At 39.4% G+C, this 26,583-nt stretch overlaps 4 protein-coding genes across 4 annotated transcripts; 2 read left to right on the top strand and 2 right to left on the bottom strand.

Moving 5' to 3' along the window:
* Window positions 1-3,233: 3,233 nt before the first annotated feature.
* LOC132795590 (uncharacterized) lies at window positions 3,234-5,556 on the bottom strand. The gene is made up of 5 exons (XM_060806386.1): window positions 5,199-5,556; window positions 4,471-4,820; window positions 4,061-4,405; window positions 3,848-3,999; window positions 3,234-3,763 (listed from the first exon to the last, which is right to left on the bottom strand). Exons 1-5 carry the CDS (start codon window positions 5,400-5,402, stop codon window positions 3,669-3,671), a joined length of 1,146 nt encoding a protein of 381 aa, XP_060662369.1. The 5' UTR covers window positions 5,403-5,556; the 3' UTR covers window positions 3,234-3,668.
* On the top strand, window positions 5,179-6,659 carry LOC132795592 (pyridoxine/pyridoxamine 5'-phosphate oxidase). Its single transcript, XM_060806387.1, has 3 exons — window positions 5,179-5,270; window positions 5,901-6,441; window positions 6,507-6,659. The coding sequence occupies exons 2-3, from the start codon at window positions 5,915-5,917 to the stop codon at window positions 6,631-6,633; spliced, it is 654 nt and encodes a 217-aa protein (XP_060662370.1). The 5' UTR covers window positions 5,179-5,270; window positions 5,901-5,914; the 3' UTR covers window positions 6,634-6,659.
* Window positions 6,653-26,320, bottom strand: LOC132795589 (uncharacterized). Its single transcript, XM_060806385.1, is given in 10 exon segments — window positions 6,653-7,265; window positions 10,679-11,197; window positions 11,199-11,468; window positions 11,471-11,789; window positions 12,546-12,747; window positions 13,658-14,496; window positions 15,067-15,277; window positions 15,346-15,805; window positions 17,678-17,902; window positions 25,740-26,320. Coding segments are annotated over 10 exon segments (3,258 nt in total). The 5' UTR covers window positions 25,773-26,320; the 3' UTR covers window positions 6,653-7,085.
* Window positions 7,640-9,054, top strand: LOC132795726 (uncharacterized). The gene is made up of 2 exons (XM_060806597.1): window positions 7,640-8,033; window positions 8,096-9,054. The coding sequence occupies exons 1-2, from the start codon at window positions 7,934-7,936 to the stop codon at window positions 8,638-8,640; spliced, it is 645 nt and encodes a 214-aa protein (XP_060662580.1). The 5' UTR covers window positions 7,640-7,933; the 3' UTR covers window positions 8,641-9,054.
* Window positions 26,321-26,583: the final 263 nt, after the last annotated feature.

The raw sequence follows: 26,583 nt of genomic DNA, 5'->3' as shown, positions 1-26,583 counted from the left end.
AATCATAAAGTTACTGCCAACATTTTTGACGTGCCCCCGCTGCTCGCGCGACTCGTTAAATGGGCCTATCTCTAACATAGTATTCCACCTAGATGTCGCTGCTGCTGTTGCACAGACTGCCGCTCAATAGGAGCGACAAATTTATTGCTTGCTAATAGGAAAACAGCCCCGAAAAATGGACAAAGGACCAACTTTGTTAGCCGCCAAAGCGGAAGCAAACAGTTTTTCGACATTTTTGTTCTTTTGTTTTGTCTCCTCTCTCTCTCTCTCTCTCTCTCTCTCTCTCTCTCTCTCTGTCTCCCTCTTTCGCATCTTAGGGGACACAAAAAAATATGTTTTCAACATAATTTCATTCATTATATTCGAATTTTCATTGTTGTTGACGCTTGTGCTGGGGAACGCTTTTGCTTTTGGGCTTGGGCTTGGGCTTGGGGAACGCGTGCTGCTCATTTTCAGTGGACTCATTATCATGCCACGCCCTCATTCCCTCATTCGCCCATTCCCTATTCCATACCTACTCCTATTTGCTGGTCAGCAGGCAGCAGCCTCCTCGTGCTCGCTCTTCTTTGTGTGCGACATTTTTGGCTAATTTGAATTTAATTTCATTTGAAATGTTTTCGTTTGTTTGTTTCTTGATTTTTGGCTGTTTGTCCGTTTGATTCGCATTGATTTCATTTGCGTTCCCGACAAGTGCGAATGATGGCCAAGTGAGTGTTTTTGCCACGAATGTATTTGAGTACTGAATATTTGAGTTCTCGTTCTCGTTTTCGTTTTCATTTGCGTTTGTTAATTGATTTCCAGATGAAGACCAAAAAATTAATTGATTCTCTTAGCGCTGCCAGCACAATTTTATACTATGTATCTATTCACGGCAATATTTAATTATCTTGTCATACAAATTTCGCAAAATTAAATATACATTCTCATTAGCGGTTTTGCTGCTGATAGCAAAGCAACCGCAAAGCAACCAGCTTTTGTAAGCGCTTATGGCGGCCATTTTCATTTCAAAATAAACTTCATCCGCTGATCGCTGAGCAGCCGACAGAAAGCTCACTGCTATGTTGACAAGGAACAACAGCAAATTTGGTTTCACGTTGAGTTATTTGTTAACTACATATTATATATGAAAATAAAACAATAATTTGTGATAAATTCTGTTATGCACCCCGCGAGATTATTACAAAATGAAGTGTTTGTTATAAATTAGATAATTAGTTGAACTCAAATTGAATAACATATATAAATCAAAAGTTTATGGTATACATGTAGCAACTAATTGAACCCTATCGATGTGACTGCCTTTAAAATGAAAACAAACAAAAAATACCTATTAAAATATATTGTATGTACTATGTAATAGAGTCCTCTGCTTTTTACTCGTTTTTTAGAGAATCTTCATCGAATACTTCTTACACATTTATCACATTATCACCCACAAAGCAGTTTCAACTCATAGACTCAACTCATATATCATATATCATTAGTCATTAAACCACATGAAAATGAAACCCAAATGACGGAGGGCAGAGTGTAATGTAAATGTTGAAATATCTTTTAACAAAGCAAACACGGGGAATAAATAACGTAATACTTACAACAACAAATACACATACATATATTTATTATTAAAGTGTATGACGAAGAAGAGAGAAGAAAATAAGAAAGCAAGGAAGAAAGCAACATTTTCAAGGTACAGTCGCAACAAAAACAATGTTCGATGCATTATCAAAGGTAAATGCATATAAAGTGGCGGGGAAATAAACAACTAAATATACATTAAAACATTATATAATAATATAAAACAAAACAAAAAAGGAAAAACATTTTTTTTTTTAGAACGTACCTTTAAAAATGCAAACTTTAAGCAAAAACCAAGAAACCAAATAAGTAAATAAATAATTGATTAGGATGAGGGACGAAGTGGAAGAGCAAGAACGAGGCGAAACAACTAACATTAATTTTAAACATAAATTTACTAGTAAAATTAAATTTAACATTAATGAAAAATGGTAAGCGGTATACACAGCAAATTGTTAACAAGAAAAACTTAGAGAAAATTGTTTAAAAAGTACGTGAAAGAAACAAAAAATTTATGAACAACTAAAAACAAAAACACACTGAAATTTAAGAAAAGCAAAAACCAAACACGAATTGAATTAATTTTTAAGCAATGAAATGGCATAACAAAATTAACAAAAAGAAAACTAAACAAAAAACGAAAAAAATTAAATATTCTTACAAAAAATAAAGAAACAAAAAAACCACAAGAACAATGAACAACTAACTAAAAATTATACGATTTACAAAAGAAAGAAAAAAGCTAATTGTAAAAATCCCAAAAAAAAAAACATATATGTATGTATTTTTTTTTTTGCTCACAAAAACAAATGAAAAATTTTAATGGGCATTGGAACTAAATGCAAGAAAAAAAACGCAAAAACCAATTGCCGAGTTCTCTAGGCAAATACATACCTTGACCCCCCATCAAAGAAAAAAACAACGCATACAAAGAATGCAGCAAATCCTAACCCAACCTTTTCCCAACAACCTTGAAACTATCCCCGAATACCTCCTAAACCCGCCCTTTACACTCACTATCAAACACACACACACACACACACACACATGAGTATTTTTGTGGCACCGAAAAACGTAAATGAATAACGTAAATTTGTTCGTAAAGCTGTTTGAGAATTTTCTAAAAATTGGCATCACAAAAACGTCTAAAATTAAACAAATTGCAAACCAAACCAAAAAAACAAAAAAAACAAAGTCAACAATGCCAAAAACAAAAAAAAAAACAACAATAACAAAATGAAAATTTAGCAATTAGTGAGAATTTTTAATGCAAAATGAGGTTTAACACGACAAAATAAACAAAACAAAAAAGAAAAGTATAAAGATAAAAATAATTATAATTATAAAAAAACAAAACAAACACGATAGATAACAGGAAACCGCAGAAACCGAACTACAAGAATACAAAAAGTAAACAAAAGTAAAAACAAAAACAAAAAAAAAACATTGATAAGTCAAAAGCAACAAACACAACAACAACTAATTATTTATAACAATTAAAGGAAAAGTGAACGAAAACACAAAAGAAAAAGAAAAACCAAGAAAAAAATTCAAATAGAAATTCTTTTCAAAATATCAATAAAGCAAGAATATTAAAAACCAAAAAATAAAATAATACAAAAAAACGACGTGTTTTATTTTTATTCTATAATCGTATATATTTTTCTTTATTAATTTCAAATTTTACTATGCGCTTTATTTCAAATGTCATTAAGTCACAGCGAAGAAAAACACAGAAAAAAAAAACACCATCAACAACAACAACGAGCTGTTGAGCTAAGGCCATTATGTTTTTTCTCATAAGTACATAAATAATTAATTGCTAACAAACTGGGCGATATATATAGTATTCAAATATATATATATACACATATATCTGCTGAGAGAACAACGTGAGAGAGAGAGAGAGAGCAGCCTAATGAGATATTGTTTGCGAGAGAAAAAGTGTGAGATTAAATTGGGTGTGATGTTTGTTTTCAAGACTTATGGGAGGTAGTTTGGGAAAAGCAGCGCAAAGGAGCGCCTAGCCTAGGGCTTTGTCTTTTATAAGCGAAGAGAGAAAAAGTCGATGTCGATGTCGATGTCTCGCTCTAACAATCGCCAGCGAGCTCCTCATTATCATCTTCCGGCTCGGCGCCGCGTCCCTCGCGAATGCGCTTCAATTTACGCTTCAGCATCATAACACCTGCAAAGAAATAAATGAAGGAGCGTTTAACAAACAATTGAGCAAAGCACAATGCACAATGCAACCATTGCTTGCTGCACTTACACTTGATGGCCTGATACGTTTTGGCCGAGGCAGATTCGCTGGCTGGCAGCGGATTCGAGGTGGCCTTCTCGTGGGCCAACTTCACCTCGATGTAGGCGCGTCTCAGTGTCTTGTAATGCCGGTACTCGCTCGTATCCTTCAGCAATATGCATCTGCAATAGTCAAATTGATTAGTTTTGCGGGCGGTTCAATTGAAAACTTCACTTCACTTACTTGGCTGCCGAGCCCTCGCCCGAGCAATCCGAGGGCGTGGTATGATAGATCTGATGATAGAAGTACTGCAACACTGGCGAGTTCCAAATAGACAAACCATACCACAGCCAAATGGCCACGTTCAGCGGCAACTTAAAGTTCTTGGCAAAGAGCGTGGGTATAAAGTAATTGAATGGTAAGCGATTGATGAACACCAGCACCCAGGCAGCCAACCTTATGCCCATGAATATCTGATAGATCAAGCGATTGCGTTTGGAATTCTGCAAAGCTATCAATGACAAAAAATCGGCCAAGATGCTATAGAGACCCAACGTAAGATTCAGTCCAACGAAATAGTTTTCATATCTGTATAGGTAGAGAAACAAGACATTAGCTTACAACTTTATATGTCTGAACATGTCTCAACATGCCTGTACACGTCGATGGCGATGAGAGCGAGTAGATACAGTCCCTTGGAAGCGGCCTCCACAAAATCAGCCTCCTTAAAATCAAGCATCGCTCCATGCAAATAAAACGTGATCATGAAGATCGAATAGAATTGAAATTTCTCATATTGATGCGAGCGATAAAAAATCAAATTATCAGAGCTATGGAAGAGTGAATAGCGTCCCTGGGTCTTCATTATTTGTGGCAGAATCATGAATTCGTTGTAGAAGTGCAGAAAGAGACAGCAGGCTGAATAAAAGGCAATGTTCCATATAAGGCGAGCGAATTGTTTGCGCTTGAAATACTTGATGTTCGCTGATGATTTGAGAAAGAACTGCAAAGAGAAAGAGAAGGAGAGAGAGGGAGAGGGAGAGAAAGAGAGCGTTAGAAGGAGAAAGAGAATCGTAAATGTTTCCGCATGTAAATTATTATAGTATACAATATTTGTGTTTAATAATCTTAATTGTTATGATAGACAGTTGGTTGGTCGCCCGTCTTATCGCTTTATTGTTGTTGCGGCTGCCGCAGCGGCGCCTCGCAAGCGGTTTTGTGCACATCTTGACTGGCTGGCGACTATTTATAAATGCCCAAATTCATTGGGCAACAGCGACAAACTGTAAACGAACGTTGCACTTGCCACTTGCCACCAGCCGCTTGCCATTTGCCACTTGCCATTTACCATTTGCCACCATCTCCTGCTGCGTTTACTCACCTGGAAGACACGTTGAAAGCCATAGAAGCCACAGGATAACGCCACAAATATCCAGAAGACCGCATTGATCAGGTAATGCAAATCAATGTTCTGCACCAGCGCATCGAAACGATCGTTGGTGATCAGATATTTGAGCGGCAAAAAGAAATTGCATACTTCTGACCAATAATCCGGCGGACCGGCCTTCATATCCAGTATGGACATGTTTTGGGGATGATCCTGCGCTGCCTACCTGCCACAAGCCAAAACGTTCGCTCAAACGTGTGCCATGCAACACGAATTTTTCGTTGTCAAACTACAACAATATGGGATTGATTTATTTATAAACAGTTCGCACGGTTTGTTGTTGTTGCAGCCTTATTTACATACCTGGCAGTGTGACAGTGTGACCATACATGCCATTTGCAGCATGTATTATTTTACGCTGAAAACATACTGAAAGTACTAGTTATAATTGTGAATGGTGTCAACGTTTTGAAAACTTAAAGCTCAGATGATTGTGTGCTCCTAATTAAAAATTAATTTTAAATTTAAATTTAAAAAAAATTAACAACGTTTCAACGGCCCTTTTGGTATTTCGCACTACAAAAATATCCAAGCCATATAAAATACCATACAAGAAGCACAGAAGCTATCGATATTTTTTCGGCCTGCCAACTTCCTGACAACACGCGCTCAATTCAAACTCTACAATTTTTTCAGTTACGTTTTAAAAAATGTCACAATCAGCAGTAGCACATATTGAGACATTCCCCCCTGAGCCGGTTACGCTGTTCAAACAACTAATTGATGCATTCAGCAAGCAATCAATAGATGGTCTGACATTAATGAACTTGGCCACCGTTGATGAGGAATTCGGTGTGCTCAACCGCAATGTGTTGTATCGCGGCCTCAGCGACGATGACTGCATCATCTATGTGACCCAGCGCTTTACACGCAACTTTAAGAACCTTCAGGCGAATACCAAATGCTCCATTGCTTTCTTTATGCCCCAAGTTGTGTTGCCATCGCAGGGCCCAAATCCGGCACTGTGGCAGGTGCGTTTGATTGGTGCCACTGCCGAAGAGTTGCCCGACTCTCAATTGGATGCGTGGTGGGAGAAGGAGTTGCTGTCATCGAAAATACGCGACTATGTCTTCCCCTGCGGCCAGCCGGTGGAGTATCGAGAGTTGGTGGCGAAGCACGATCAGTTTCTCGCTGATCATTTGGCCTCAGGGCAACCCCTAAAGCGTCCCGCTACCTAGTCAGTTATACACTAGATATTATATAGTAGATATTTTTAATTAAAATCTTATCATTTCTACACAGCACGGCCTTCAAGTTCCGCGCCCAACGTTGGGACTTCCTTAAGGCGGGCAGCGGTCAAATTCCGGATCGAGTGCAATATCGTCGCCAGCCAAATGGAGAGTGGCTCGCTACACATGTTTCCACCTGAGTTTTTGTTACAAACTTTGTTTTTGGTTTTTAATTTTTATTCAACTATTATGTGAAAAACAAAACAATCGCTCTCTACAAATACACAATAAACAAAATTATAGCTAAAATGTAAAACTAGCTACGGTTGCTTCCTCTTCTTTGTTGTTGCTGTTGTTGTTTATCCTTTAGCATAAAGTAAATTTAAAGTAGTTAATAAATATTACACAAAACAGTACACAAAAAAAATAAAAAACAGGGTGTCGATTACAATACAATACATAAGATTAGATAGCATATAGTACGCAGTTAGTCAAGTTACGAATACGATTACGAATAAAATTACGATTAGAGTTAAATTTAAATTGGAGCTGAAGACAATGTCTTCACTTTTTCCACTTCCACTTGCTTTTTACATAATACACGTTAGTTGTTTTTATCATCTATTTTTCCTTTTTTACAAAATGCCAGTTTTTAGATCGCATTCACCGTCTCCCGTATCCAGTCCGCATTGGAGGCGATCTTATCATACATCCGCGGTCGCTCCACGCCCGTCGGACCGCAGGCAATGCGCCAGGAGGAGACGCCAATCAGGGCCCACTGATTGGTGCCGGGTATAAGGCATTGCACAGGCGCACCAGAGTATTCCTCTTGCTGCAATTAACAAAAAAAAAAAATACATGAGTAAAAAACAGTTATTGAATATAAACGAATGAAATGATAATAAATGCATAACTAAATATTACACTATTTAATTAAACACACTGTTGTGGTGTCGTTGTGACGTCACGTATCAAAGCAGACATGCAGCGACGCGTTCGCGACAAAATAACAAAACCAAACGCATGAGTAACGCCTGACCCACAACAAAACAACAACAGCAACAAGAAGAACACTTAAGGCGCTCTCTCAACAGCAATCGCATTGCGCTCTCTCGCTCTTTCTCTCAGTCTCTCTCTGAACGTAGCACGAGCGCAGTCATGCACAGGCAAATTTATTAGCAACTACTAGAAACATCCCTGACACCGACTAAGCAGGCAGCTAGAGTAAGAGAGCACGCATGTTACAAAGGTAGTCCAGCAGCTGCAGGCAGATCGAGCTCAATTGTCTCCTTCCCTCTTGCACTCCCTGGAGCCCAACACCACAATAGCTCGCATTCTGCAGGGCATAAAAGTAACAGCGCGCGCCAACTGCATTTCAGTTGAGCGTCACAGAGCGAACGAACAGCAGGCGAAAAACAAAAAAAAAAAACAACAAAAAGAAAGTGAATTTTAAACATTCTCATTAATCATCGCGGGCAGTCATCATTATTGAATTTCATCATGTTGGATATTAAGAGCTGCTTGAAGATCAGCTTCCATGGCGACACAGGTTTCATCATCTGCGAGACGGGCAGCAGTTACGACCAAATCATTGATCAAAGTAAGTGCATTAGTGTGTGTGAGAGAGAGAATAATTTCTAATCGGGTAGAATTTGTTTACAGTCTGCACTCGCTTCAACATACCGCAGTCACAGCGCGCTGGACTGGTGTTGTCCAATGGCCAGGGTTATGTGTTTGAGCAGCAGCTCTTGGAATACTTTCTGCTGCTCTTTCCCTGCCCCGAGCTAACGTTTCAGCTGCGCATCGACTGGCAGAAGCTGCGACGCAGCATCGAGAAACAAAGCAGACCAAGCAGCGAACCCACTTCTAATCCCGTCGAGCAACAGCAGCCGGAAGCGGAAGCAGAGTATGTAGCGGTGCCTGTGCACCGTCAGAACTGTTTTCTGGGCGCGCTCCCCACCAGCTTTGCTCCCGCTTTGACTCCACTGCGCCGCCAGCACTCCTTCGTACAACAGCCACCTCTGCGCGCTCTCCGTCAACTCTCATCTGTGACCGCCGCTCGTCCACATCACTCGCAGGCAAAGCGTTTACGCTTGCAGCTCTGCCAGCGTTCGCGTCGTCCAGCTCCAGCTGCAGCTGCTCCACATCTGGCACTCCTTGCCACAGCTGTGGCAGCGGCAACAGCTTCGCGCTCCATTCGCATCTAAGGCAGCTGGAGCTGAAGCAGCGTGTACCTAAGGCCTTGAGGTTCAACCAGAGTTCCTAGACACTAAGCAAATGATCCCAAAAAATAATGTCACCCATACTCTTTATGCTTAATATTACTAGCATTGTTGATTAACGATCTACATGCCTAAAGAGATTAAAGACAAGTCAAAAAGTCGAGAAATATATTATAATACTCATTATAATATTAATACTAATTTTTTCTATTATCTGTAAGCAAATCTTGATGTAACAATTAAACTAACAAATCTTCTAATTTAAAGAGATTAAAGAATAGTCGAAAAATGTATTAATGGCGTTGCCGATCTATTAAAGTGATGAAAGACTAAAGAAATAATATAAATTTTTTAGCCGAAATTTAGAAATATTACAACAACAAAACTAAATATTTAATTTTGCTAACTTCTTTACTCAATCTTGATATAGAAAGTAAGGTAAATAATTGATATCTAAATATATGAAATATACTAAATTATTAGTATAAATTAAATTTTTTTATATACATATATTGTATAGGTAAATTAATTTACTAAAGATCTAATAATAAGCCCTGATTTGTATACTATTAATTTAATGTCGTCTAAATAGTCTTTAATTATATGACATGCCTTTTTACTAATATCTCTTTTTATAGATAATACATTACTATCTACTCAGGGTATACCACATATTATTTAGGAATTTTCGTAAAATAAAATGTAGCAATAATTATCTCTTTTAAATATAGAAATACTATCTTATGCTAAGATATACTTTTGTTTTCAATCTAACTGCATTGCTATATAAAGAAACAATAAAGAACAGAACCTACGGTATCATAATTATAATTTGTATATACACAGGAAGCTTTTCATCTGACAGCTAAATGATGCTATTAAGCGAATCGTGTATTTCGCATTTTGATTAAACAAAACACAAAAAAAAAAACACAATTAGCGACTGCAGCTTCATACTATATACTCGTCAATAAAAATTCACTTCAAGAAGAACTAGTTCCCCCAAAATGAAATAAAAAAAAAAAAAAACAAAGCAATCAAAAACCTTGACATTACAATCACGTTTTGTGACGATTAAAATCTTTATATTTAGCCAAAGACAACTTTGTGTGGCATGCAAATGATTCAATTCGAAGAGTTTCATAATGATCGCAAATAATTAAGATAAGCAGATGTTATTCAACAGTCATAGCTCTAATAACAACAGTTAGTTATGGCCATAACCGTTAGCTACATAAAAAAAAAAAACCAAAAACGATGCCAATAAAAGAAATGAAAGCTTTTTGTGTATGTCGAAAATTAGCAACATTGTCGCTAAATAAAGTATAGTATTACTCCTGATTTTTCAATGAGAAATTCTAATTGTTAAAGCATATATTGGTACGATATTTTAGCATGTTTGTTTCGAAATTGGTTAGAACTGCCAAAAATAGATATTTTGTTGATCAATTTGATCGCTCTAGCCTTAATAGTCTGGGTGTTTAACACAAAGTACGGATTAAATCGATTAGAGAATGACTAATGCTGCTTGTTAATGACTAAGTGACAAAACTCTTTTGGTTAGGGAAATAAGTAAAGAAGAAATATGAATATAAAAGGTCAGAATTGTAGTTCTTATAGTCTCTGAGTTCTAGTCCTTTACATGACTGGTCAGAGAGACAAACGAAAGAACATAAATATAGAGAATAGCATGGAGTATTTCTTTAGAATATACGCAGTCTAAGAAGATATGCAATCGAAGCTTAGTTCAGTAAATTTGATAACTCTAGTATCTATAGTTTCAGAGTAATGGATATTTAAGATAACGGACAGACAGATAGATGGAATGTCAGAATAACAGCGACGGAATAAAGAGAAGGCAGAAATTCTTTAGAATATAAAAAGTAGAATTTATAGGTGCATTGTCACTAAAAACTGATATATCTAGCAATTATAATCACCTAGTTATAGCTCTTTAAGTCAATGGACAGACAGGGGACAGAACAGTAAAGTTTATAAAGAATGTCTGAAGAGGATCACTTACCGTGCAGTCGTACTTCTGGTAGGTGGCTTCCATGCACATGGAGTTGACCGTCGTGATGGAGACATTCTCGCAGGGCGCCATGTCGCCAATCTTCAGCTGGACGCGCTGCAGATGATCGCGCTGTCGTGACCAACCCAACGTGTTGCAGTTCGTCCAGATCTGCTCCGGAGCACTTGGCGCCTTCGAAGGATGTGACTTTGCTGCCTGCGTGGCCAGGGATGAGGAGGCGCCTCCATAATAGTTAACCTGCGGCGCTTTGTCCGGCAGTGGATACGAATTCAGTTGTGCTTCTTGCTCCTCCTCAGGCAGCGTTTGCTGCAGTGCCTCCGCATGTGGCATGTGGGAGGCAGCTGCCTCCGCCTGCAGATAATCGTAAGCGGCATTCTCATCCGGCTCCTCGCCGCTGTTGCCATTGCCGCTGCCGCTACCCGATCCCTCGTGCTCCTGCTGCGACGGTATAAGGAAGAATTGTTGCGTCTCCTGCGCCAAACGACGCTGCGCTTGCGTCGCCGTCGTCGGCTGAGCCTCCCAAGCGTTCGGCGACCGGGACATAGGCACGCCTTTGCATGGGAGGCTGATGTTGCTGCTGACGCTGGAGTGCGTCGGGCAGGCAGATGGGACGCACATGATCCGAGTAGCTGACGGGCGTCTCGAGACGCACCAGTGCCGCCGTCGAACCCTCCACGGGACTCTTGATCATGCCAATGATGCGACGCCGTTGCGTCCACGGCGCCTTCGCCGACAGACGCACTGCACCCACAATGGCCATCCACGTGGCCCGCGGTTGCCCTTTTGGAAGCAGCTCTCCGTGGTCAGCACCCAATCGGGCGATATCAGCGTGCCATCACACACATGGATGTCCTCGCGGAAGAGCGCCACCAGCCAGGGCCAGTCGCCGGGTGCCGACATCTTGGGCAGCGACAGATGCTGCTTGGCATTGGGCAGCGCCGACTGCACACCACAGCGCAGATCACCGCAGCCCACGTAGAGCACCTGGCGCTTGGGGCAATGGGTGCGTATGAAGCTGATCTCCGGCGCATGCGGATCCAGCACTCGCACATAGTCCGACAGCTGCTCCGTGTCGTTTTGCACATCGAAGATCTCCACGGATCTGCGGAGGGAGATGCAAGTAAAGTTTGAGGCGTTATAAGCAGGAGAAAATCAAAAAAAAGTAGATCCAGTGTGACCAGAGTGCCATAAGCAATGTAATTTCACATAAAATAGTGAAAAGCTAAAGTCGAGTGTGCTCGACTATGAAATACCCTCTACTCATTTTGAATAAAAGAAAAACAGTGGTGAATAATTCTAAAAGTATACCGAATAATGTACGGCAAAAAAATACAAAAATATACCGAATGCCATATTTGGTATATCGTTCAATTACTACATTATATTACACCATAGAGGTCAAATTAGATTGTTAACCAAAGCAGCACAGAAATATAACTTCTACAATCATCAGGTATCATAAATACTATGTATAGGTAAATTGCAGAAATGGGCGAGGCAAACATTTGAAACCAACTTAATCTGCATGCAAACAAAACAAGTGCTCTATAAAATTATGTCTCGATCTCTGATAGTCTTAGAGATCTCGGTGTTCATACGGACAGACATACGTATATGGCTATATCGTCTTGATAGTTGACGCTAGTCAAGAATATATACTTGTATATGTATGTATATGTATAATGGGGTCGGAGACGCCTCTTTCTGCCTTTTACATTCATTTCCTGCCGGCACAAAGTTATAATACGGGTATAATAAAAAAAAAGTGTATCAAAAGTAATTTCACATATAAAAGTATTTTGTTGAATAACTTTCAAGTTGTGAAGTTAATATTTGAGTGTTGTATAGCTGCACTTACTCGTATCCCAGAGATTTGCACAGCGACTCGGAGACAGTTTGCCGCACCACAAGCTTGGCATCACCCTCCAGCCCCTCGGCGCAGAGTTTGCCAACGACGCCCTTCTCGGAGAAGACCGCATAGCCGGCGGCATGGAAGCGCGTCAGATATGGTACCAACGGTTCCGGTTGCAACAGATCCGCAGCCAGTGGAGCTATGGAAACTGCAAGTAAAGAGTTGGAGGCAGACAGCGTAACCAACATGAGAGTTGAGCATATTATACAAATTACATGCTAATGATTTCAAATTTCATGTTTTTCACTAACGATCGTAATTCATTTCGGGTAATTTTATAAAAATTAGACTATAATCATTTCAATTTTGACCAAAGCAAAATTAACTATATTAAATAATAATAATTTTTATAGTTTTCGCTCCAATAAAAAAGTGAGTGCTTTATAGCTTTTTAATATTAGAAAATAATATCAGCGAAAACTCACTATAAATAACTCTAATTTTTTAGGTTTATTATTATAATTTTTCAGTTTTTATGTTTTCAAAAACATTAAATATTTTCTTTCTGAAAAATAACGATTATTTTTTTTGTTATTTTTAAATTATTGGTCATGAAGTATTTTGTTCTTTTAACAATAGGGATTGTTTATGCTTAATTAATTTTACTGGTTAAAAGTTAATATTTAAAAGGGGTCAAAAGTTTTATGAACTAAAAGAAATCACATACTATTAACATTATTTTAGTTTTTCTCAAAATTTATGACTGTTTTTCATTCTGAAAAATTGTGATTATTATCATTATTATTTTTTTTTTTAATTCATTGATTATGATTATTATGAAGTATTTTGTTTCTCAAAAATAAGAATTGTTTAAGCTTCCTTTTTTACTTTTTAAAAGTTGATACTCAAAATGGGTTTAAATGAATTATTATCGTAAAGCTTTTAAAATCATAAACTTGAAAATCATCGAAAAAAGGATTTTTATGCAATTCGTTGATGAGTATTTTTTTTTTTTGCTAATAAAGAACCTCGCAAAAATGATCGTTAAATTCGTTCCATACTTTGGAGGATTAAAACCCTTGCCTTAAGCCTAAACTAAAGAACAACAAAGTACTTACGGCAATCCTTCTCGTCGGCGCCATCAGGACAATCGGCTTTACCATCGCAGCGCGCCTTGCGAGGCACACAAGCGCGTCCACGGCCGCAGTAGAGAGCGTTGGGAGCACAGAAGGCGCAGCTGCGCTCATCGGAGAGATCCGGGCAATCTGCATAGCCATCGCAGAGACGCGGACTCTGGACATTGGTCTGCATGTCACCCACACAGTGAGGCTTCTGCTGGCACGACTGCGTGCCCGTCGACTCCGGGAAGCGTTCGCAATCAAAGTGGTGGCGGAAGCGAGCAGGCAAACGGCCGCCACAGCCGGCCATGAAGGCTTCACAGTACTCTCGACAGATGGCACCCGGTGTGGGCGCCACACTGATGCCGTGCGTCTCGCAAGGCGGCTGCAGCAGTCGACAGACAAAGTCGTAGGCCTCGCGGAAGCACTCGCCATCGACCAGCTCACGGAACACAATGACATCATCGGCCACCTGATCGTAGTTGGCGTGGCCCAGCAGATTGGGATACGTGGTCACATTGTAGCCGACATTGCGGCAATAGTTCAGCTGCAGCGGCTCACAGCGACGCGGCACCGGACGCGGTGTTGTGCTGGCCGGTTCCGTGGTCTCATCGTTGCCGCCCAGCGGTGAGCTCGACATGATGGGCTCCTCAATGAGGCCAGTGGTTTCCTTGATGCTAACACTCGCCACATCGACGGTCATGTTGGCAAAATGACGACGCTGGGCATCGCTGAGCTCCTCGTGGAACAGCGCCAACAACTCGCCGCTGCTGACCAAGCCCGCATATGGATCAAAGATCATGTTGAAGTGCACCACAATGTTGTTGTTGTCCTCGCTGCTGAAGGGGATAGAAGGGTATAAGGGGAAATAATCAATCGAGAAAGAGTTCAACTCGTCAAAGATCGTTTTGTCTAATGAATTAGTGATATGCTTAGAAATAAGGGGAATATAATCAATCGAGAAAGAGCTCAAGGATCGTTCTGTCTTAGGAATTATTGATATGGTTAGGAATAAGGGGAAAATAATCAATCGACAAAGAGTTCAACTCGTCAAAGATCGTTTTGTCAAGGATCGTTTAGTCTAATGAATTAGTGATATGCTTAGGAATAAGGGGAAAATAATCAATGGAAAAAGAGTTCATCTTGTCAAGGATCGTTTTGTCAAATGGATTATTGATATGCTTAGAAATAAGGGGAAAATAATCAATCGAGAAAGAGCTCAAGGATCGTTCTGTCTTAGGAATTATTGATATGTTTAGGAATAAGGGGAAAATAATCAATCGAGAAAGAGTTCAACTCGTCATGGATCGCATTGTCTAATGGATTATTGATATGCTTAGTAAACAAATTACTTAGTCAAGTGTATTAATCAGTTGTAGAGTCTAGGAAAGACTTAAAGTGTTGCTTACCCATCCAGAGCCAGGATCTCGCTGCCCTCGTAGGCCTCGCGTAGATCGGAGCGTCGTAGCGTGAGATTGATGCGTTCCCGATAGTCGCGCGCCTTGTGCTGGAAACGCAGCGAGTTCTGATTGGCCAGCTCCATGCTCCATTTGTCGTTCAGCACCATGAACTTGCCGCGGAACACGCGATCCGGCAACGGCTCCGGTCGAAAATATGTGTCTGCAAATTGGATAAGAAGAAGGAAAGCATTTGAAGAGGTGTCAAATCTCAGAAGCTGGCTAACTTACAGCCCACATAGACAAAGGCGCCGGCGACCAGAAGGGCAATGAGGAAACCGGCTATCACAGCGCAGCCACACTTCTGGCTATCGCCCAGTTTGCGACGCGTGAAACGTATGTCGGAGTCGGTGGACAACACGGATTCGGATTTGCGACGCAGCCCATGATGTGGAGGCGTGGCATGGGCGTTGTGATTGTGACTGTGCATATGATGATGCAGATGATGCTGTTGTTGTTGCTGCTGCTGCTGTTGTTGTTGTTGTTGTTGTTGTGATGGCGTGCTCACCAAATCCACGCCAGACATCGCTCCGTTTACACCTCCGCCGCCGCTGCCACCATTGCTATGTGTATGATGCGGTTTGTGGTGTCGTGTGCAGCGTGTGTTGTGAAAAACCTTGGGCGGCTGCGACACTGTGGACGCCACTGCAATCGCTGCTCCATTGCCATTGGGGTTGCTTTGGACGAGACCCTGTTTAACGAACACAAAGAAACAAACAAAAAAACAAAAATATATCAAATCAAATAAAAACAAGTTCATAATTAGTGACAAAAGCCGCAACGGATTTTTTAACGATCGTTGGTCCGCGCTGGTCATTGACCACAAAAGCGCCTTACACAAATTCGCGCCAAATCATGCCGTTAAATCAGCCAACGAAACGAACGAGCGAGCGAACGAACGAACGAACCAAATGAACGAAATGAACGAAACGCAATGCTCCATCACACGCTAAATACTAAGTGCCTTGGTAATGCACTTGAAAATGCTTTCAATTTGAGTGCTTCGGTTATTGTTTTGTTGTTGTTGTTGTTGTTGTTGTTGTTGCTGTTTGATGAACGCGCATGCAAACGTTGTTGCATTTGCATGATGATGACCACAAAACAAGCAAAACATTCAAGCCGAGGAAGACGCGGCGCATTTAATTGCGTTTCACTTGCACAATTTAATTACGGAACCAAATTGCCTATTTACATTTTCAAATGATCTGGCAGCGCTGTGCATGGCATTCACAGGATCCACACGACAGGTGGTCAGAGCAGGGCAGAGCAGCCACACTCAGCTAATTTTAATGATCTGGCAGCGCAGTGCATTGACATTGAAGGATGAACAGGTTGCAAGCAGCAAGAGATAATATCTAACTACTGTAACTACTGTTGTAATTTATTGCTATTGGTTATTTAATATTATACATTTTGAACATATTTTTCAAAATGCATTTTCTTCAATTCTTATTGTTTACAAAATGTATTGATCCGACAGCGTCTACTAATGCTAGTGGAAAGGAGCAAGGCTCTGAGGTATTATTTTAACCACTAATCTGATATATATTTTTAATAATTGTAATTAAGTATTGTTTTGGATTTCAAATTCTAATTACAATTTACATAATTCTTATTGCCAAACAATTACATTGATCTGGCAGCGTCTGTTAGTGTTGGTTGAAAAAGGATCAACGGGCCGGCAACGCCGCCACCGCAAGTGGCTCACAATGTTAAATAACGGGCAAATGTGGAAAAATTCATGCGGTCGCTCGCGGGTTTAATGTTGCAATTACGAAAGCCACAAGCAGACAGAGAACAGAGTGTGTGTGCTCGTATGCACATAAACACACTTTAGAAAATTAATTAAAGCGCAAGTAAAGCAACTCGCAAGACGGGAGGGCCGCATGGCCGTTAAGCAGGTCGCGTCGCGGCCTACTTTTCTCTTCGTGATGCTGCAAACCGTCAACGTACGTACGTACATACATGAATGTATGTGTGTAAGTATGCACATATAACAATAATAAAATAAATGAGCAGCAAAAAAAGCACAAAATGTAATTAAACATTGCGAGGTAGAAAGAAAAGAGAGTGCGCGCAAGCGCGTAAATGGTTTCCTCATTTCATAATCAGCATCTGCGTTTATTGACCATGTCGCAGATCAGCACCACATGAACACAGACACACACACAGACACACACACGCATGCATACAGTCATGTGTCAGTTGTGGGTTAAATTATTAACTCGCATTTGCATTTCACTCACACTCACACTCACACTGACGCCTTGCCCCACACAAGTCGGGCAAAAGTCACTCGGCCGCATAACGGTGTGCAGAGCACAGAAGAAGAAGAAGAGCGGCAAACGCACGTGCAAACATTTCTTGATGTTGTTGTGTTGTTTTACTCTCATTTCATTTTGTATTACCTCATCATATACTACACGCATTTCCTTCTTTCTTTTCATCTCGCTCTCTCTCACTCTTTTGCTTTAATTATTGCACATCATTGCACAAACAATGTTGTACATTGTATTTATTTTTGTGTTTATTACGTTTTCAGCTTGATGATTACTTTAGTTACCTTCCAATTGGTTTTGCCGCCGCCATTTGTTGTTTGCATGTCTTTGCTTTTGTCTTTGCTGCTGCTGCTGTTTCGATTGCTGCTGCAGTTGTTGTTGTTATTGTTGTTGTTGCTGTTCTTTTTGTCAACGGCCGCTACCATTGTTGTTGTTGTGTCTGACATTACTGTTGTTGCTGTCGAATTGCTGCCGCCATTTTTATCCGCATCTCGCGCTGATTTCTTGATCTGTAAGAAGTCACAGAGAAAAAAAAAGAAAAACAAATATAGTAAACATAAAAAAAAAATACAATGTACATAAACTATTTCAATTTTTACAGATATGGTAATAGGCAGCACATGCGCAGTAGAGAGGTGTTAATTATAGCGTGGTCACTAAATTTAACACGCTTGCATGAAGGTGAAGAGGCAGAGGGGTGCGGACAGAGTGGGATGGGCGAAGTTCAAATAACTGATCCAGTTTAGTTTTGCTTTTGCCAAAAAAATAAATACATACAAAAAAAAAACAAAAGAATACAAACAAAAGTTAACCGCAAGCAGCGCAGTTCATAAAACGAAGCCAATGTCAAGCGATCAGCGCCCCAAGTCGACGTCGACAGCGTTGTTGGCGTCAGCGTCAAAAGAAAGTTTCGCTTGCTCATCTTCATATTTACCCACACACACATACTTACTTGAACTCACACACACACACACTCAGGCACACATCGCATGCACATTTTTTTGGCGACGCTGCTTTTGGTCTGATATGAACTTTTATTTTCGATTCAGCAACTTTTACTTTGGCCTCTTGTTATGTTGCTATCAACATTTTGGCATCAACAACAACACAAAGGCGACAACAACAACAGCAACAATAAAACAACAGGCAACCTTATGCCACGTTTCGTTTTCGCTTTTCTTTCACATGACTAATTAGGAAAATTCATTAAAATCCATCTTCTCACACACACACACACACACACACACATGCAGCAAACATGTTTGGGCGCAACATGTTGCCAGCGACACACACACACACGCACAGTGGGCAGTTTCAAACAACTTGCTATGCAAATTCAAATTGATAAAAATGTAAAAATAAAAATATGGAAAAATTTAAATGTTAATGATTTGTGATTTTGTGGATTTTGATGAATGCCAAAACTTCCAATATGTGGAATATGTTGTACGTGGGAATTATTTAATGCCGCCCACTGTGCCTCGTTGCAATGCTGCCGTAACGTGTTTGGGGGACAACAACAACAGCAGCAGCAGCAGAAGCAACAACAACAGCAACATAAACAAAACACTTTCATTTCGCTGGCGACGTTGCCGCATTTTCTTATTCGCCTTGGCTTTGAAATTTTTGACTGCAATTGGCACAAAAAAATTCGCTTTCGCTGCTGAAGCAGCAGCAACGTTAATAATAAAAACAACAACAGCAACTACTGCAAATGGCAACGGCAAGCAAACAATTCAGAAATGCGCCTCTTCCAATGACACTTGTCAATAGCAAAACGAGTTCGTGGCCTAAGTCTTTTGAACTCTGCCTGTCGCGCACGCTGCACTTTCACAGTTACCTTCTCCTCCACCTCTTCTTCCTCCTTCTTCTCTCCAACCTCCTTGCTGCAGACGCTGCGCCAGCTGTCTGACCTCCATGGCGCAGCCAGAAACGAAAGTCGACAATTGCATTGGGAAAATCATAGACCACAATTTTCCCAAATTAATTTCCCAGCCAAATGAAACTTTTGTATGCTCTTGTTGAATCGAATTCCTTTTATATTCATTGCATTTCATTCAAAACTATTTGTATGTTGTATAAATTATTTTTCATTTATTTATGCTTATGAAATTTTATTTATAATAGTTGGGAATGAAATTTAGTAAAGATTATTATAGAAATTCCCTATGAAATCGCTAATAAACAATGTTAAAAACCATGACATAAAAGCTGTTAATAACGTTTAAAACGAATTGAGAAAGATCTTTACATTGCATTGTCAAGAGAAATTATTTATGATGATGTTGAACAAGTTGTTGTTCTCTAGATTAGAAATTTGCTAAAGAAAACAATGTGTTAAAGAGAGAATTTCTGAATGCTGATGACGGACAAATACTAGTTTATAGCATAGAAACGTGGTATAGAACATTATTTTTAAAAGATAATTTATTTATGATGATGATGATGGACAAATGCTTTTGTCTAAAAGAGAAAATGTTGTATAGCACTCAATTTATTAAAGATAATTGTGATGCTAATGCACAAAAGTTATTTTAGTGTCTAAAAATTTGGTATAGGGAAGGATTTTTTTGAAGACTCTTCTAATGTGATGCTGGAATTTCATATTTCATGAATAGAATTTTCTTATAATGTTAGAAAAATATTATTTTAGAAGTATTATAGAATAAAATTGTTCGCAATGATGTTTCAATGGGTTTTTGATTATAACCGATTCATAGCCGAATCAAATTGATTTCGCGATAAGCTCCTTTGGTTAGAGTAACAATAGAAACGGTAAAACGGAAAAACGTTAAGAGGCTGCAACGTTAAGAGACGGACGCCACGTGCGGCGGCAGCTGTGATTTGGAGACTTTGCGGAGACTTGAGAGTGACAGCTTTTCACTAATTTCCCTTTAGGCAAACAGCTGCCGGCGACGTCGCTTCAAGCCGCCAGCTGCCAACTCAGTCGTGACGAATTAATAACGGCAGCAGCAACAACAGAAACAACAGCAGGCAAAGCCAATGACGAAGGCGACCCCAGCGGCGAAAGCTTCGCCTGCCGCTAGATGGCGCCTGTTCATGTTGTTTTTGGGCTTAAATCAGGCGACAACTACGTGACTGAGGCATCAACGAAATCAGCACAAAACTCGAATTTTCCAAACCAAGCAAAGCCAAGCACAAATAACAGCAATTGTTGCCATTGCTGTTGTTTTTGTTTCTGGGGTGTGTTAAGAGCTCAAACTAGCTAGCTGACTCTGACTCTGACTCATGTTAAATGGGCCTGGCCAAGTTACGCCTACAAAAAGACACACACACACACACACACACACTTATACACACAGAAGTAGACACACATGCGTTTAAATATGTAAATAGTCATATTGCAAATCAGAATGCAGCGTCTGCTGTGCGCCTTTAAAAACATTTTGTAAACTTTGGCTTCATCGCCAATGCCTTTGTTTTGCATTCAAATGAAGTAGAAAGTTCTGTGAACTAACAAATTATTCGAATACGCATACAAATTAATTGAAATGCCTTCGGGCGCTCTCTCCCTCTTTTTCTCTTTCTCTCTCTCTGTCTTTCATCTGACCAAAATGAATTGTTTATTCAGAATACGATTGTTTAAGTTGGCTGGGAATAAATGTGGATTTCTAGGTGGACTCTCTCATTTGTATGGCAACCGAGTGTCTAAAATATATTGTAGCTTAAGCAACCCAACAGTCTGCATAAATAAATATGTATACAGGTCATTGAATTGAACACAAAAACAAAATGGAAAAGGGAAAAAAATAAACAGCTGCAAATTTCAAATTACGAGATGAACGCTGTAATCTGAATTCGTTACTCGTTTTTTGTGTTATCGACACTTACTCATCTATCGATGACAAGCAGTATTTTTTTAGTCTTTTTTTTTGGGGTCAAACCAAGGACGCCGAAAAATGGCGTTAATTGCTTGCTCTTGTTGTTTTGGTGCGCAACATGAATATTAATTTCCGTTAACCCGAAAATTTGCATTATTTGTTCATTTAATTTGAACACATGCAATAACAAATAGTTTGCAGCAGGAAAAAGCAAATTGAAAAAAGCAATAACAAAACTACGCCAACGCAATGCGTCGCTGTCGACGTCGGCGCAGGCGCTGGCGCAGTTCAAGGCTAAACGAATTGCAAGCAGCGCGCGACTGCGCAGCGGCAGCGGTGAACCGAAAATAAGTAAGGCAACGAATGAAAAGAGGAAAAGTAATTTGGCAATAGGGCGGACAGCATAATAATAATAAAGCAGTGCAAATTGGAAAGTAAAGGGCGCTGAAACACGCACACAAATACATGCACATACATATGTTTGTACATATGTATGTTACTTATACATGCGCACAATCGAAAGGAAATTCAATTCAAAAGACATTCTCAAAACATTTGTTCAATAAATCGCTGTCGTTGTCGACAGCGCTGCTTATAAAAGTAATAAAATGCTTGAAGCTGGTAACAACCACAACAACAACAACAGCGATGATGATGAACAAACAAACAGAAACAGGCAAAGCCAATGAATTGTGCTACTTTCTTTGCCAGCAGCAGCAGCCTCAACCACACTCGTAGCCGCGACTGCGCAGTCGACGTTTTTCTTAAGACTACGATTTGCACAGCATTGATGTTGTTGCTGTTGTTGTTGTTGGTGCTTGTGTCATTATTGTAGGCTGCCCGTCATGGTGATTGTATCAGTGTGTATGTGTGTGTCAGCTGCCTTTTGCTTCTAATTTATTTCAATGACATTTTCAAAATAAGACAAATGCAAGACAACAAAAACTTAAAGCTGCCGTCGCTGCTGCTGCGTGTTGTTCTTCTTCTTCTTCTCGGCAGCAGGCAGAGAAAGTTCATGCATTCATATTGCTGTGTGGACTTAGGCCTGCTTGTATGTATGTGTGTGTGTGTGTGCATTAGCGGGCGGCGTGTTATCGAATCGATACTTTTGCCATTCACGCATACTTCTATTGATCGATATACAACAATGCAGTCGCAATGAAAGGTTACTCAAGAGTTGCCACTCAACTTTTGCACTCAAAATCAAAATCTATTGCGCTCTCAAGTAGTAGAAAAAGCACGGCAACAACAAAAAGGAGCATGGCTTAAAAATGAAATAGAAAAATAAAAAGCAGACAACGAAAAAAAAAAGTAGACAGCACTGACTAGTATTATTATTTTTTCACGTTTACTGCTGCTGCTGCTGTTATTGTTCTTGTAGTTGTTGTTGTTGCAGCGGCTTTTGTCTGTCGTGTGGCATTTTGCAAATGGCAACAACATTTTATTGTGGTTGTTGTTGCTACTGCCGATGCCGATGCCATTGCTGTTGCTGTTGCTGCTGAACCTGTTGCAGCGAAAAAAATAAAATATGTGAGTAGAAAACGCGGCAACAACAAATCATACTATCGAAATAAATATGTACATATATAATGGTGTCTAATAATTTTGTGGTGAGAAATCTGGATATGTGGCTTTTTGTTTATTTGTGCGTTATACACATACTAACCCAAACATGTCTCCCCCGCTTGCCCATAAACAGAATAACTCGCTTGCACAACAAAAATATGACTAAAGTCGACTTCGGTGTTGCCAACAGAATAAAAGTTCATATGGTAGTCAAAAAGAAATGTACAAAAGAAGTAGACAAACTAAAGTGAAACTAAATAAATACAATTTACAAAATGTAAAAAAAAACTATGTTTACTATATTTTAATTTAAATTTATACACACATTTTTACTGTCAAACTATATAAATAAAATATGCCAATGCATTTTCATTTTATTCATTCTAATTGCGATAACAATTTGGCATCATTTAGATAATAACAGCTTTAAAATAGGTTAGCTTAATTGGCAGCACTGACAGCTGTTATCGATAACGAACAGGAAAATATCACGTGTACAAGGCGTGTTCCACTGACAGCGGTTATCGATTTAGAGCAGGGAAAATGTTAAACGTTCCAGGCAAGCAAATATTAAGTATACGAGGAGTGTGCTCGATCGAAATACCTTTGACCGATTTGGAAAATAGGAAACATAAGATTTGCATTGATGCCAACATATTATTGAGAGGGGGGTGGATGGTGGATGGGTTAGATCGATGGCGTCAGCCTAGCCGCTGGCTGATCTTTTGAGGGATTGTGCAAAGAGTAACAAAAACCAAAGACAGCAACAACAGTAACAATATAATGGCAAAAGCGAGATAAGCAATAGCTTAAAGTCGCCCCATAGACAAACCGACAACTGAAAGTTGTTACGTTTTTTTTTCTATTTCTTTTTTTTTTTCTAAGCCAAACGAGTTTGTTGTTGTCGCCGCAATCACTTTTGGCCGTGCGCGAGTTTAGAGTCTAGAGTCTAGACTAGACCTATTGGAATGCCACATTTATTGCATATGTATTGTATACAATACTTATATATGTGTGTGTGTGTGTGTTTGTGACGACTAATAAATACTACTCTGCAGAGCTTAAATTACAGCGGACGATCAACAAATTGCAGCAACGAAATTATTGCACGCCCTGCAACAAAGCAACTTCAACGACAGCAACAAATAACAGCAACAATAACTGTCAAGTGAGAAAGCTGCACAGCTGAGTGTGTGCTCGACTCGAAGATACCCCGTAAACACAGTTCATTGAATTAGGCAGCTGCTTCTCAAGTAACTTTTAACTTTATTAAGCGATCGCTTTCAAATTCTTAGAAACCATTTGAAATGTATTAAATCTTAAGTATGCGAGCTTCAATTCTTGTTTCTCAATTCCAATGAGGTATCAAAAAACTTGTTCTGCATTTAATGTTTATTTATTTAAGCTTAAGCTTAATAATTATGAGACTAGTCACTAAAGGTTTTCTGATTGTTTGCATTCTAACTTGTTTCGAATAACCAAAATATCCTAAATTATTCCATTCTTTTTATATATTTATTATTATTTTCAGCTTGTATTTGAACCTATAAAAAGCCTTGATGGCAACATTCACTCAGATCCAAGAATATATAGTTAATGACATGGTGAATGTGGATATCAAAGGAAATATTTTTTACCTAAAAAGATTCAATTAATGAAACAACAATGTGCGGAACATAATATACATTTTTGTAATGAATTTCATTGTTTCAAATTCAAATGAAATACAACAGAAATGTGAAAAATGAAATAAAATGATTTATTTAAAGACTAAACATTAGTATAAATGAGTGCACTTTAATTTAATTATAAGTAGCTCTTTCAGTTGAATGCTTGAAAGCTTGGAAGATACTCTGTGTGCTTATACGAGTATACCCTGTTAACCCTTGGTTCAGCGGGTATAGAAAACACAAAAATTTGGTCAGTGAAAACCTTGGTTTACATTGTACATTGTACATTGTTGTTTTTGTTTTTTTTTTTTTCTGTTGCTGTTGTTAACGGCGACACATTTTGTGTCTTGGAAATATTCTCACCGACAAAAGCAGCGAAAAAAACGGAAAAAAACAAAAGCCAAAAAAAAGACTCCAACGTTTCAATTCACAAACAAATTGTATACAACAAAAATGACGAAGACAAAGACGGAAAGGGTATTTTGCATGAAAACAGTTGCAAATTAAAATAACAACAACAACAACAACAGAAACAGAGAGAAACAAAAGAAGACAAGCGATGGCGACGCACTCTGGGCAAAACTTTTGATTTCTTTTTGATATAAAACAGCAGCAACAACAACAACAACAACAACGGCTGGCAGCAAAAGTAAGTTACTAAGGCAAATTGGCTTATAACGGAGCGAACTTTCACTAGATTGCGTTGTATGTGGATGCTGCTAAAGCTAAAGCTGAAGCTGAAGCTGCGACTGAGCATTAATAATAGTATGGTACATAAATAATCTCCATAATTTTTGCAGGCAGCGCAGCAGCAAAACTAAACGAAAGTACTTCATAAATATGTGCGTAATCATCAAGATGCTATCGATATCGATAGCCAAACGCATCGCATTGCATAATCGACAACAACAACAACATGAGAGTTATTTTTGTCATTTCTGCTTTTACTTTTGTTTCATTAATTATCTGCCACACACAGAGAGTCGCAACAAATTTCCAATTATGTTAAACGACGGCGACGACAACGACGACAGCGATTGGAAAAGCGTTTGAAAAAACATTCCAGTAAATCTGTCATATTCGTTTTCGACTGCATAACATCAATAACAACAATAACGAACGATAACTGCGACAACAATTTGATGATTTATGCGTTGTTCATTCTTCTGGGCGATCGTTGGTTATGTCGCAAGTGGAAACTGGTAAATCAATAATCAATAATACCTAACAAATGCATTCATATTTCTGTCTCTGAGCTGCACACTCACCTGACTGTTGCTGCAATAGTAAATGTCCGACATCCTGAATTGTCTAGATGTTGTTGTTATGTATTTCTTTGTTGCCGCTGTTGTTGTTGGTGTGGTTGATGTTACTTAAAAGCTGCACATGACCGCGTTCTTTTGAGCCGAGAAGCGCAGCAGCAGCAGGTGAAAGATAAAACAAAAACAAAAAACTAACAACGAACGCGCGGTTCGCAGTTCGCGGCGCTTTAGGGCAGCGCGTCGTCGTTTAACCAGTTTACAGCACTTTGGTCACTTTGAAAAGTGTCACACGGCCGTTGGTTTGGGGAAGGGGGGATGGGGCGATTGTAATCGATATTGTGATACTACGATAGCGATATCTTTTTGTATTACCCGCCTTGCGCAATAGCTCGGCTCACATTTGAAGCCTTTTTGACAGATCAGATTTTCCGCATGCTTTTTTGTATTTATTTTTTTTGTGTTTGCCACAAATAACAAAACAATAACAAAAATAACGTAAAACAAGAGCGCAGCGTGCTGCACTTCACGCTCCGTCTTGCAGAACACTCACTCGACTTTATTTCGTTTTTATTCCACCCCAAAACGAGAGCGCACGCGCACCTTTCCAAAAAAAAACAAAAACTTAAGAAAAAAAACACACAACGAACGTCGTGAAACCGAATGCAAAAATTTATATGATGTGAAATTGTTTTTGTTGTTATATTTTTTTTTTATAATTTATTTAGCGCGTCAAGCGACCGACTCTGGCCAAGTTAAAATGCTGACTGTCTTAAGCTCTCGCCGCCAACTGCTGCTGGCGCAGCAACTTCTTCTGCTGTTGCTTCGCGACGACAACGACGTCGACGACGGC

Source organism: Drosophila nasuta, chromosome X (genome assembly GCF_023558535.2).
Source record: "Drosophila nasuta strain 15112-1781.00 chromosome X, ASM2355853v1, whole genome shotgun sequence".
Classification (NCBI taxonomy): Eukaryota; Metazoa; Arthropoda; class Insecta; order Diptera; family Drosophilidae; genus Drosophila; species Drosophila nasuta.
This window is presented reverse-complemented; position numbering and strand designations above follow the sequence as displayed.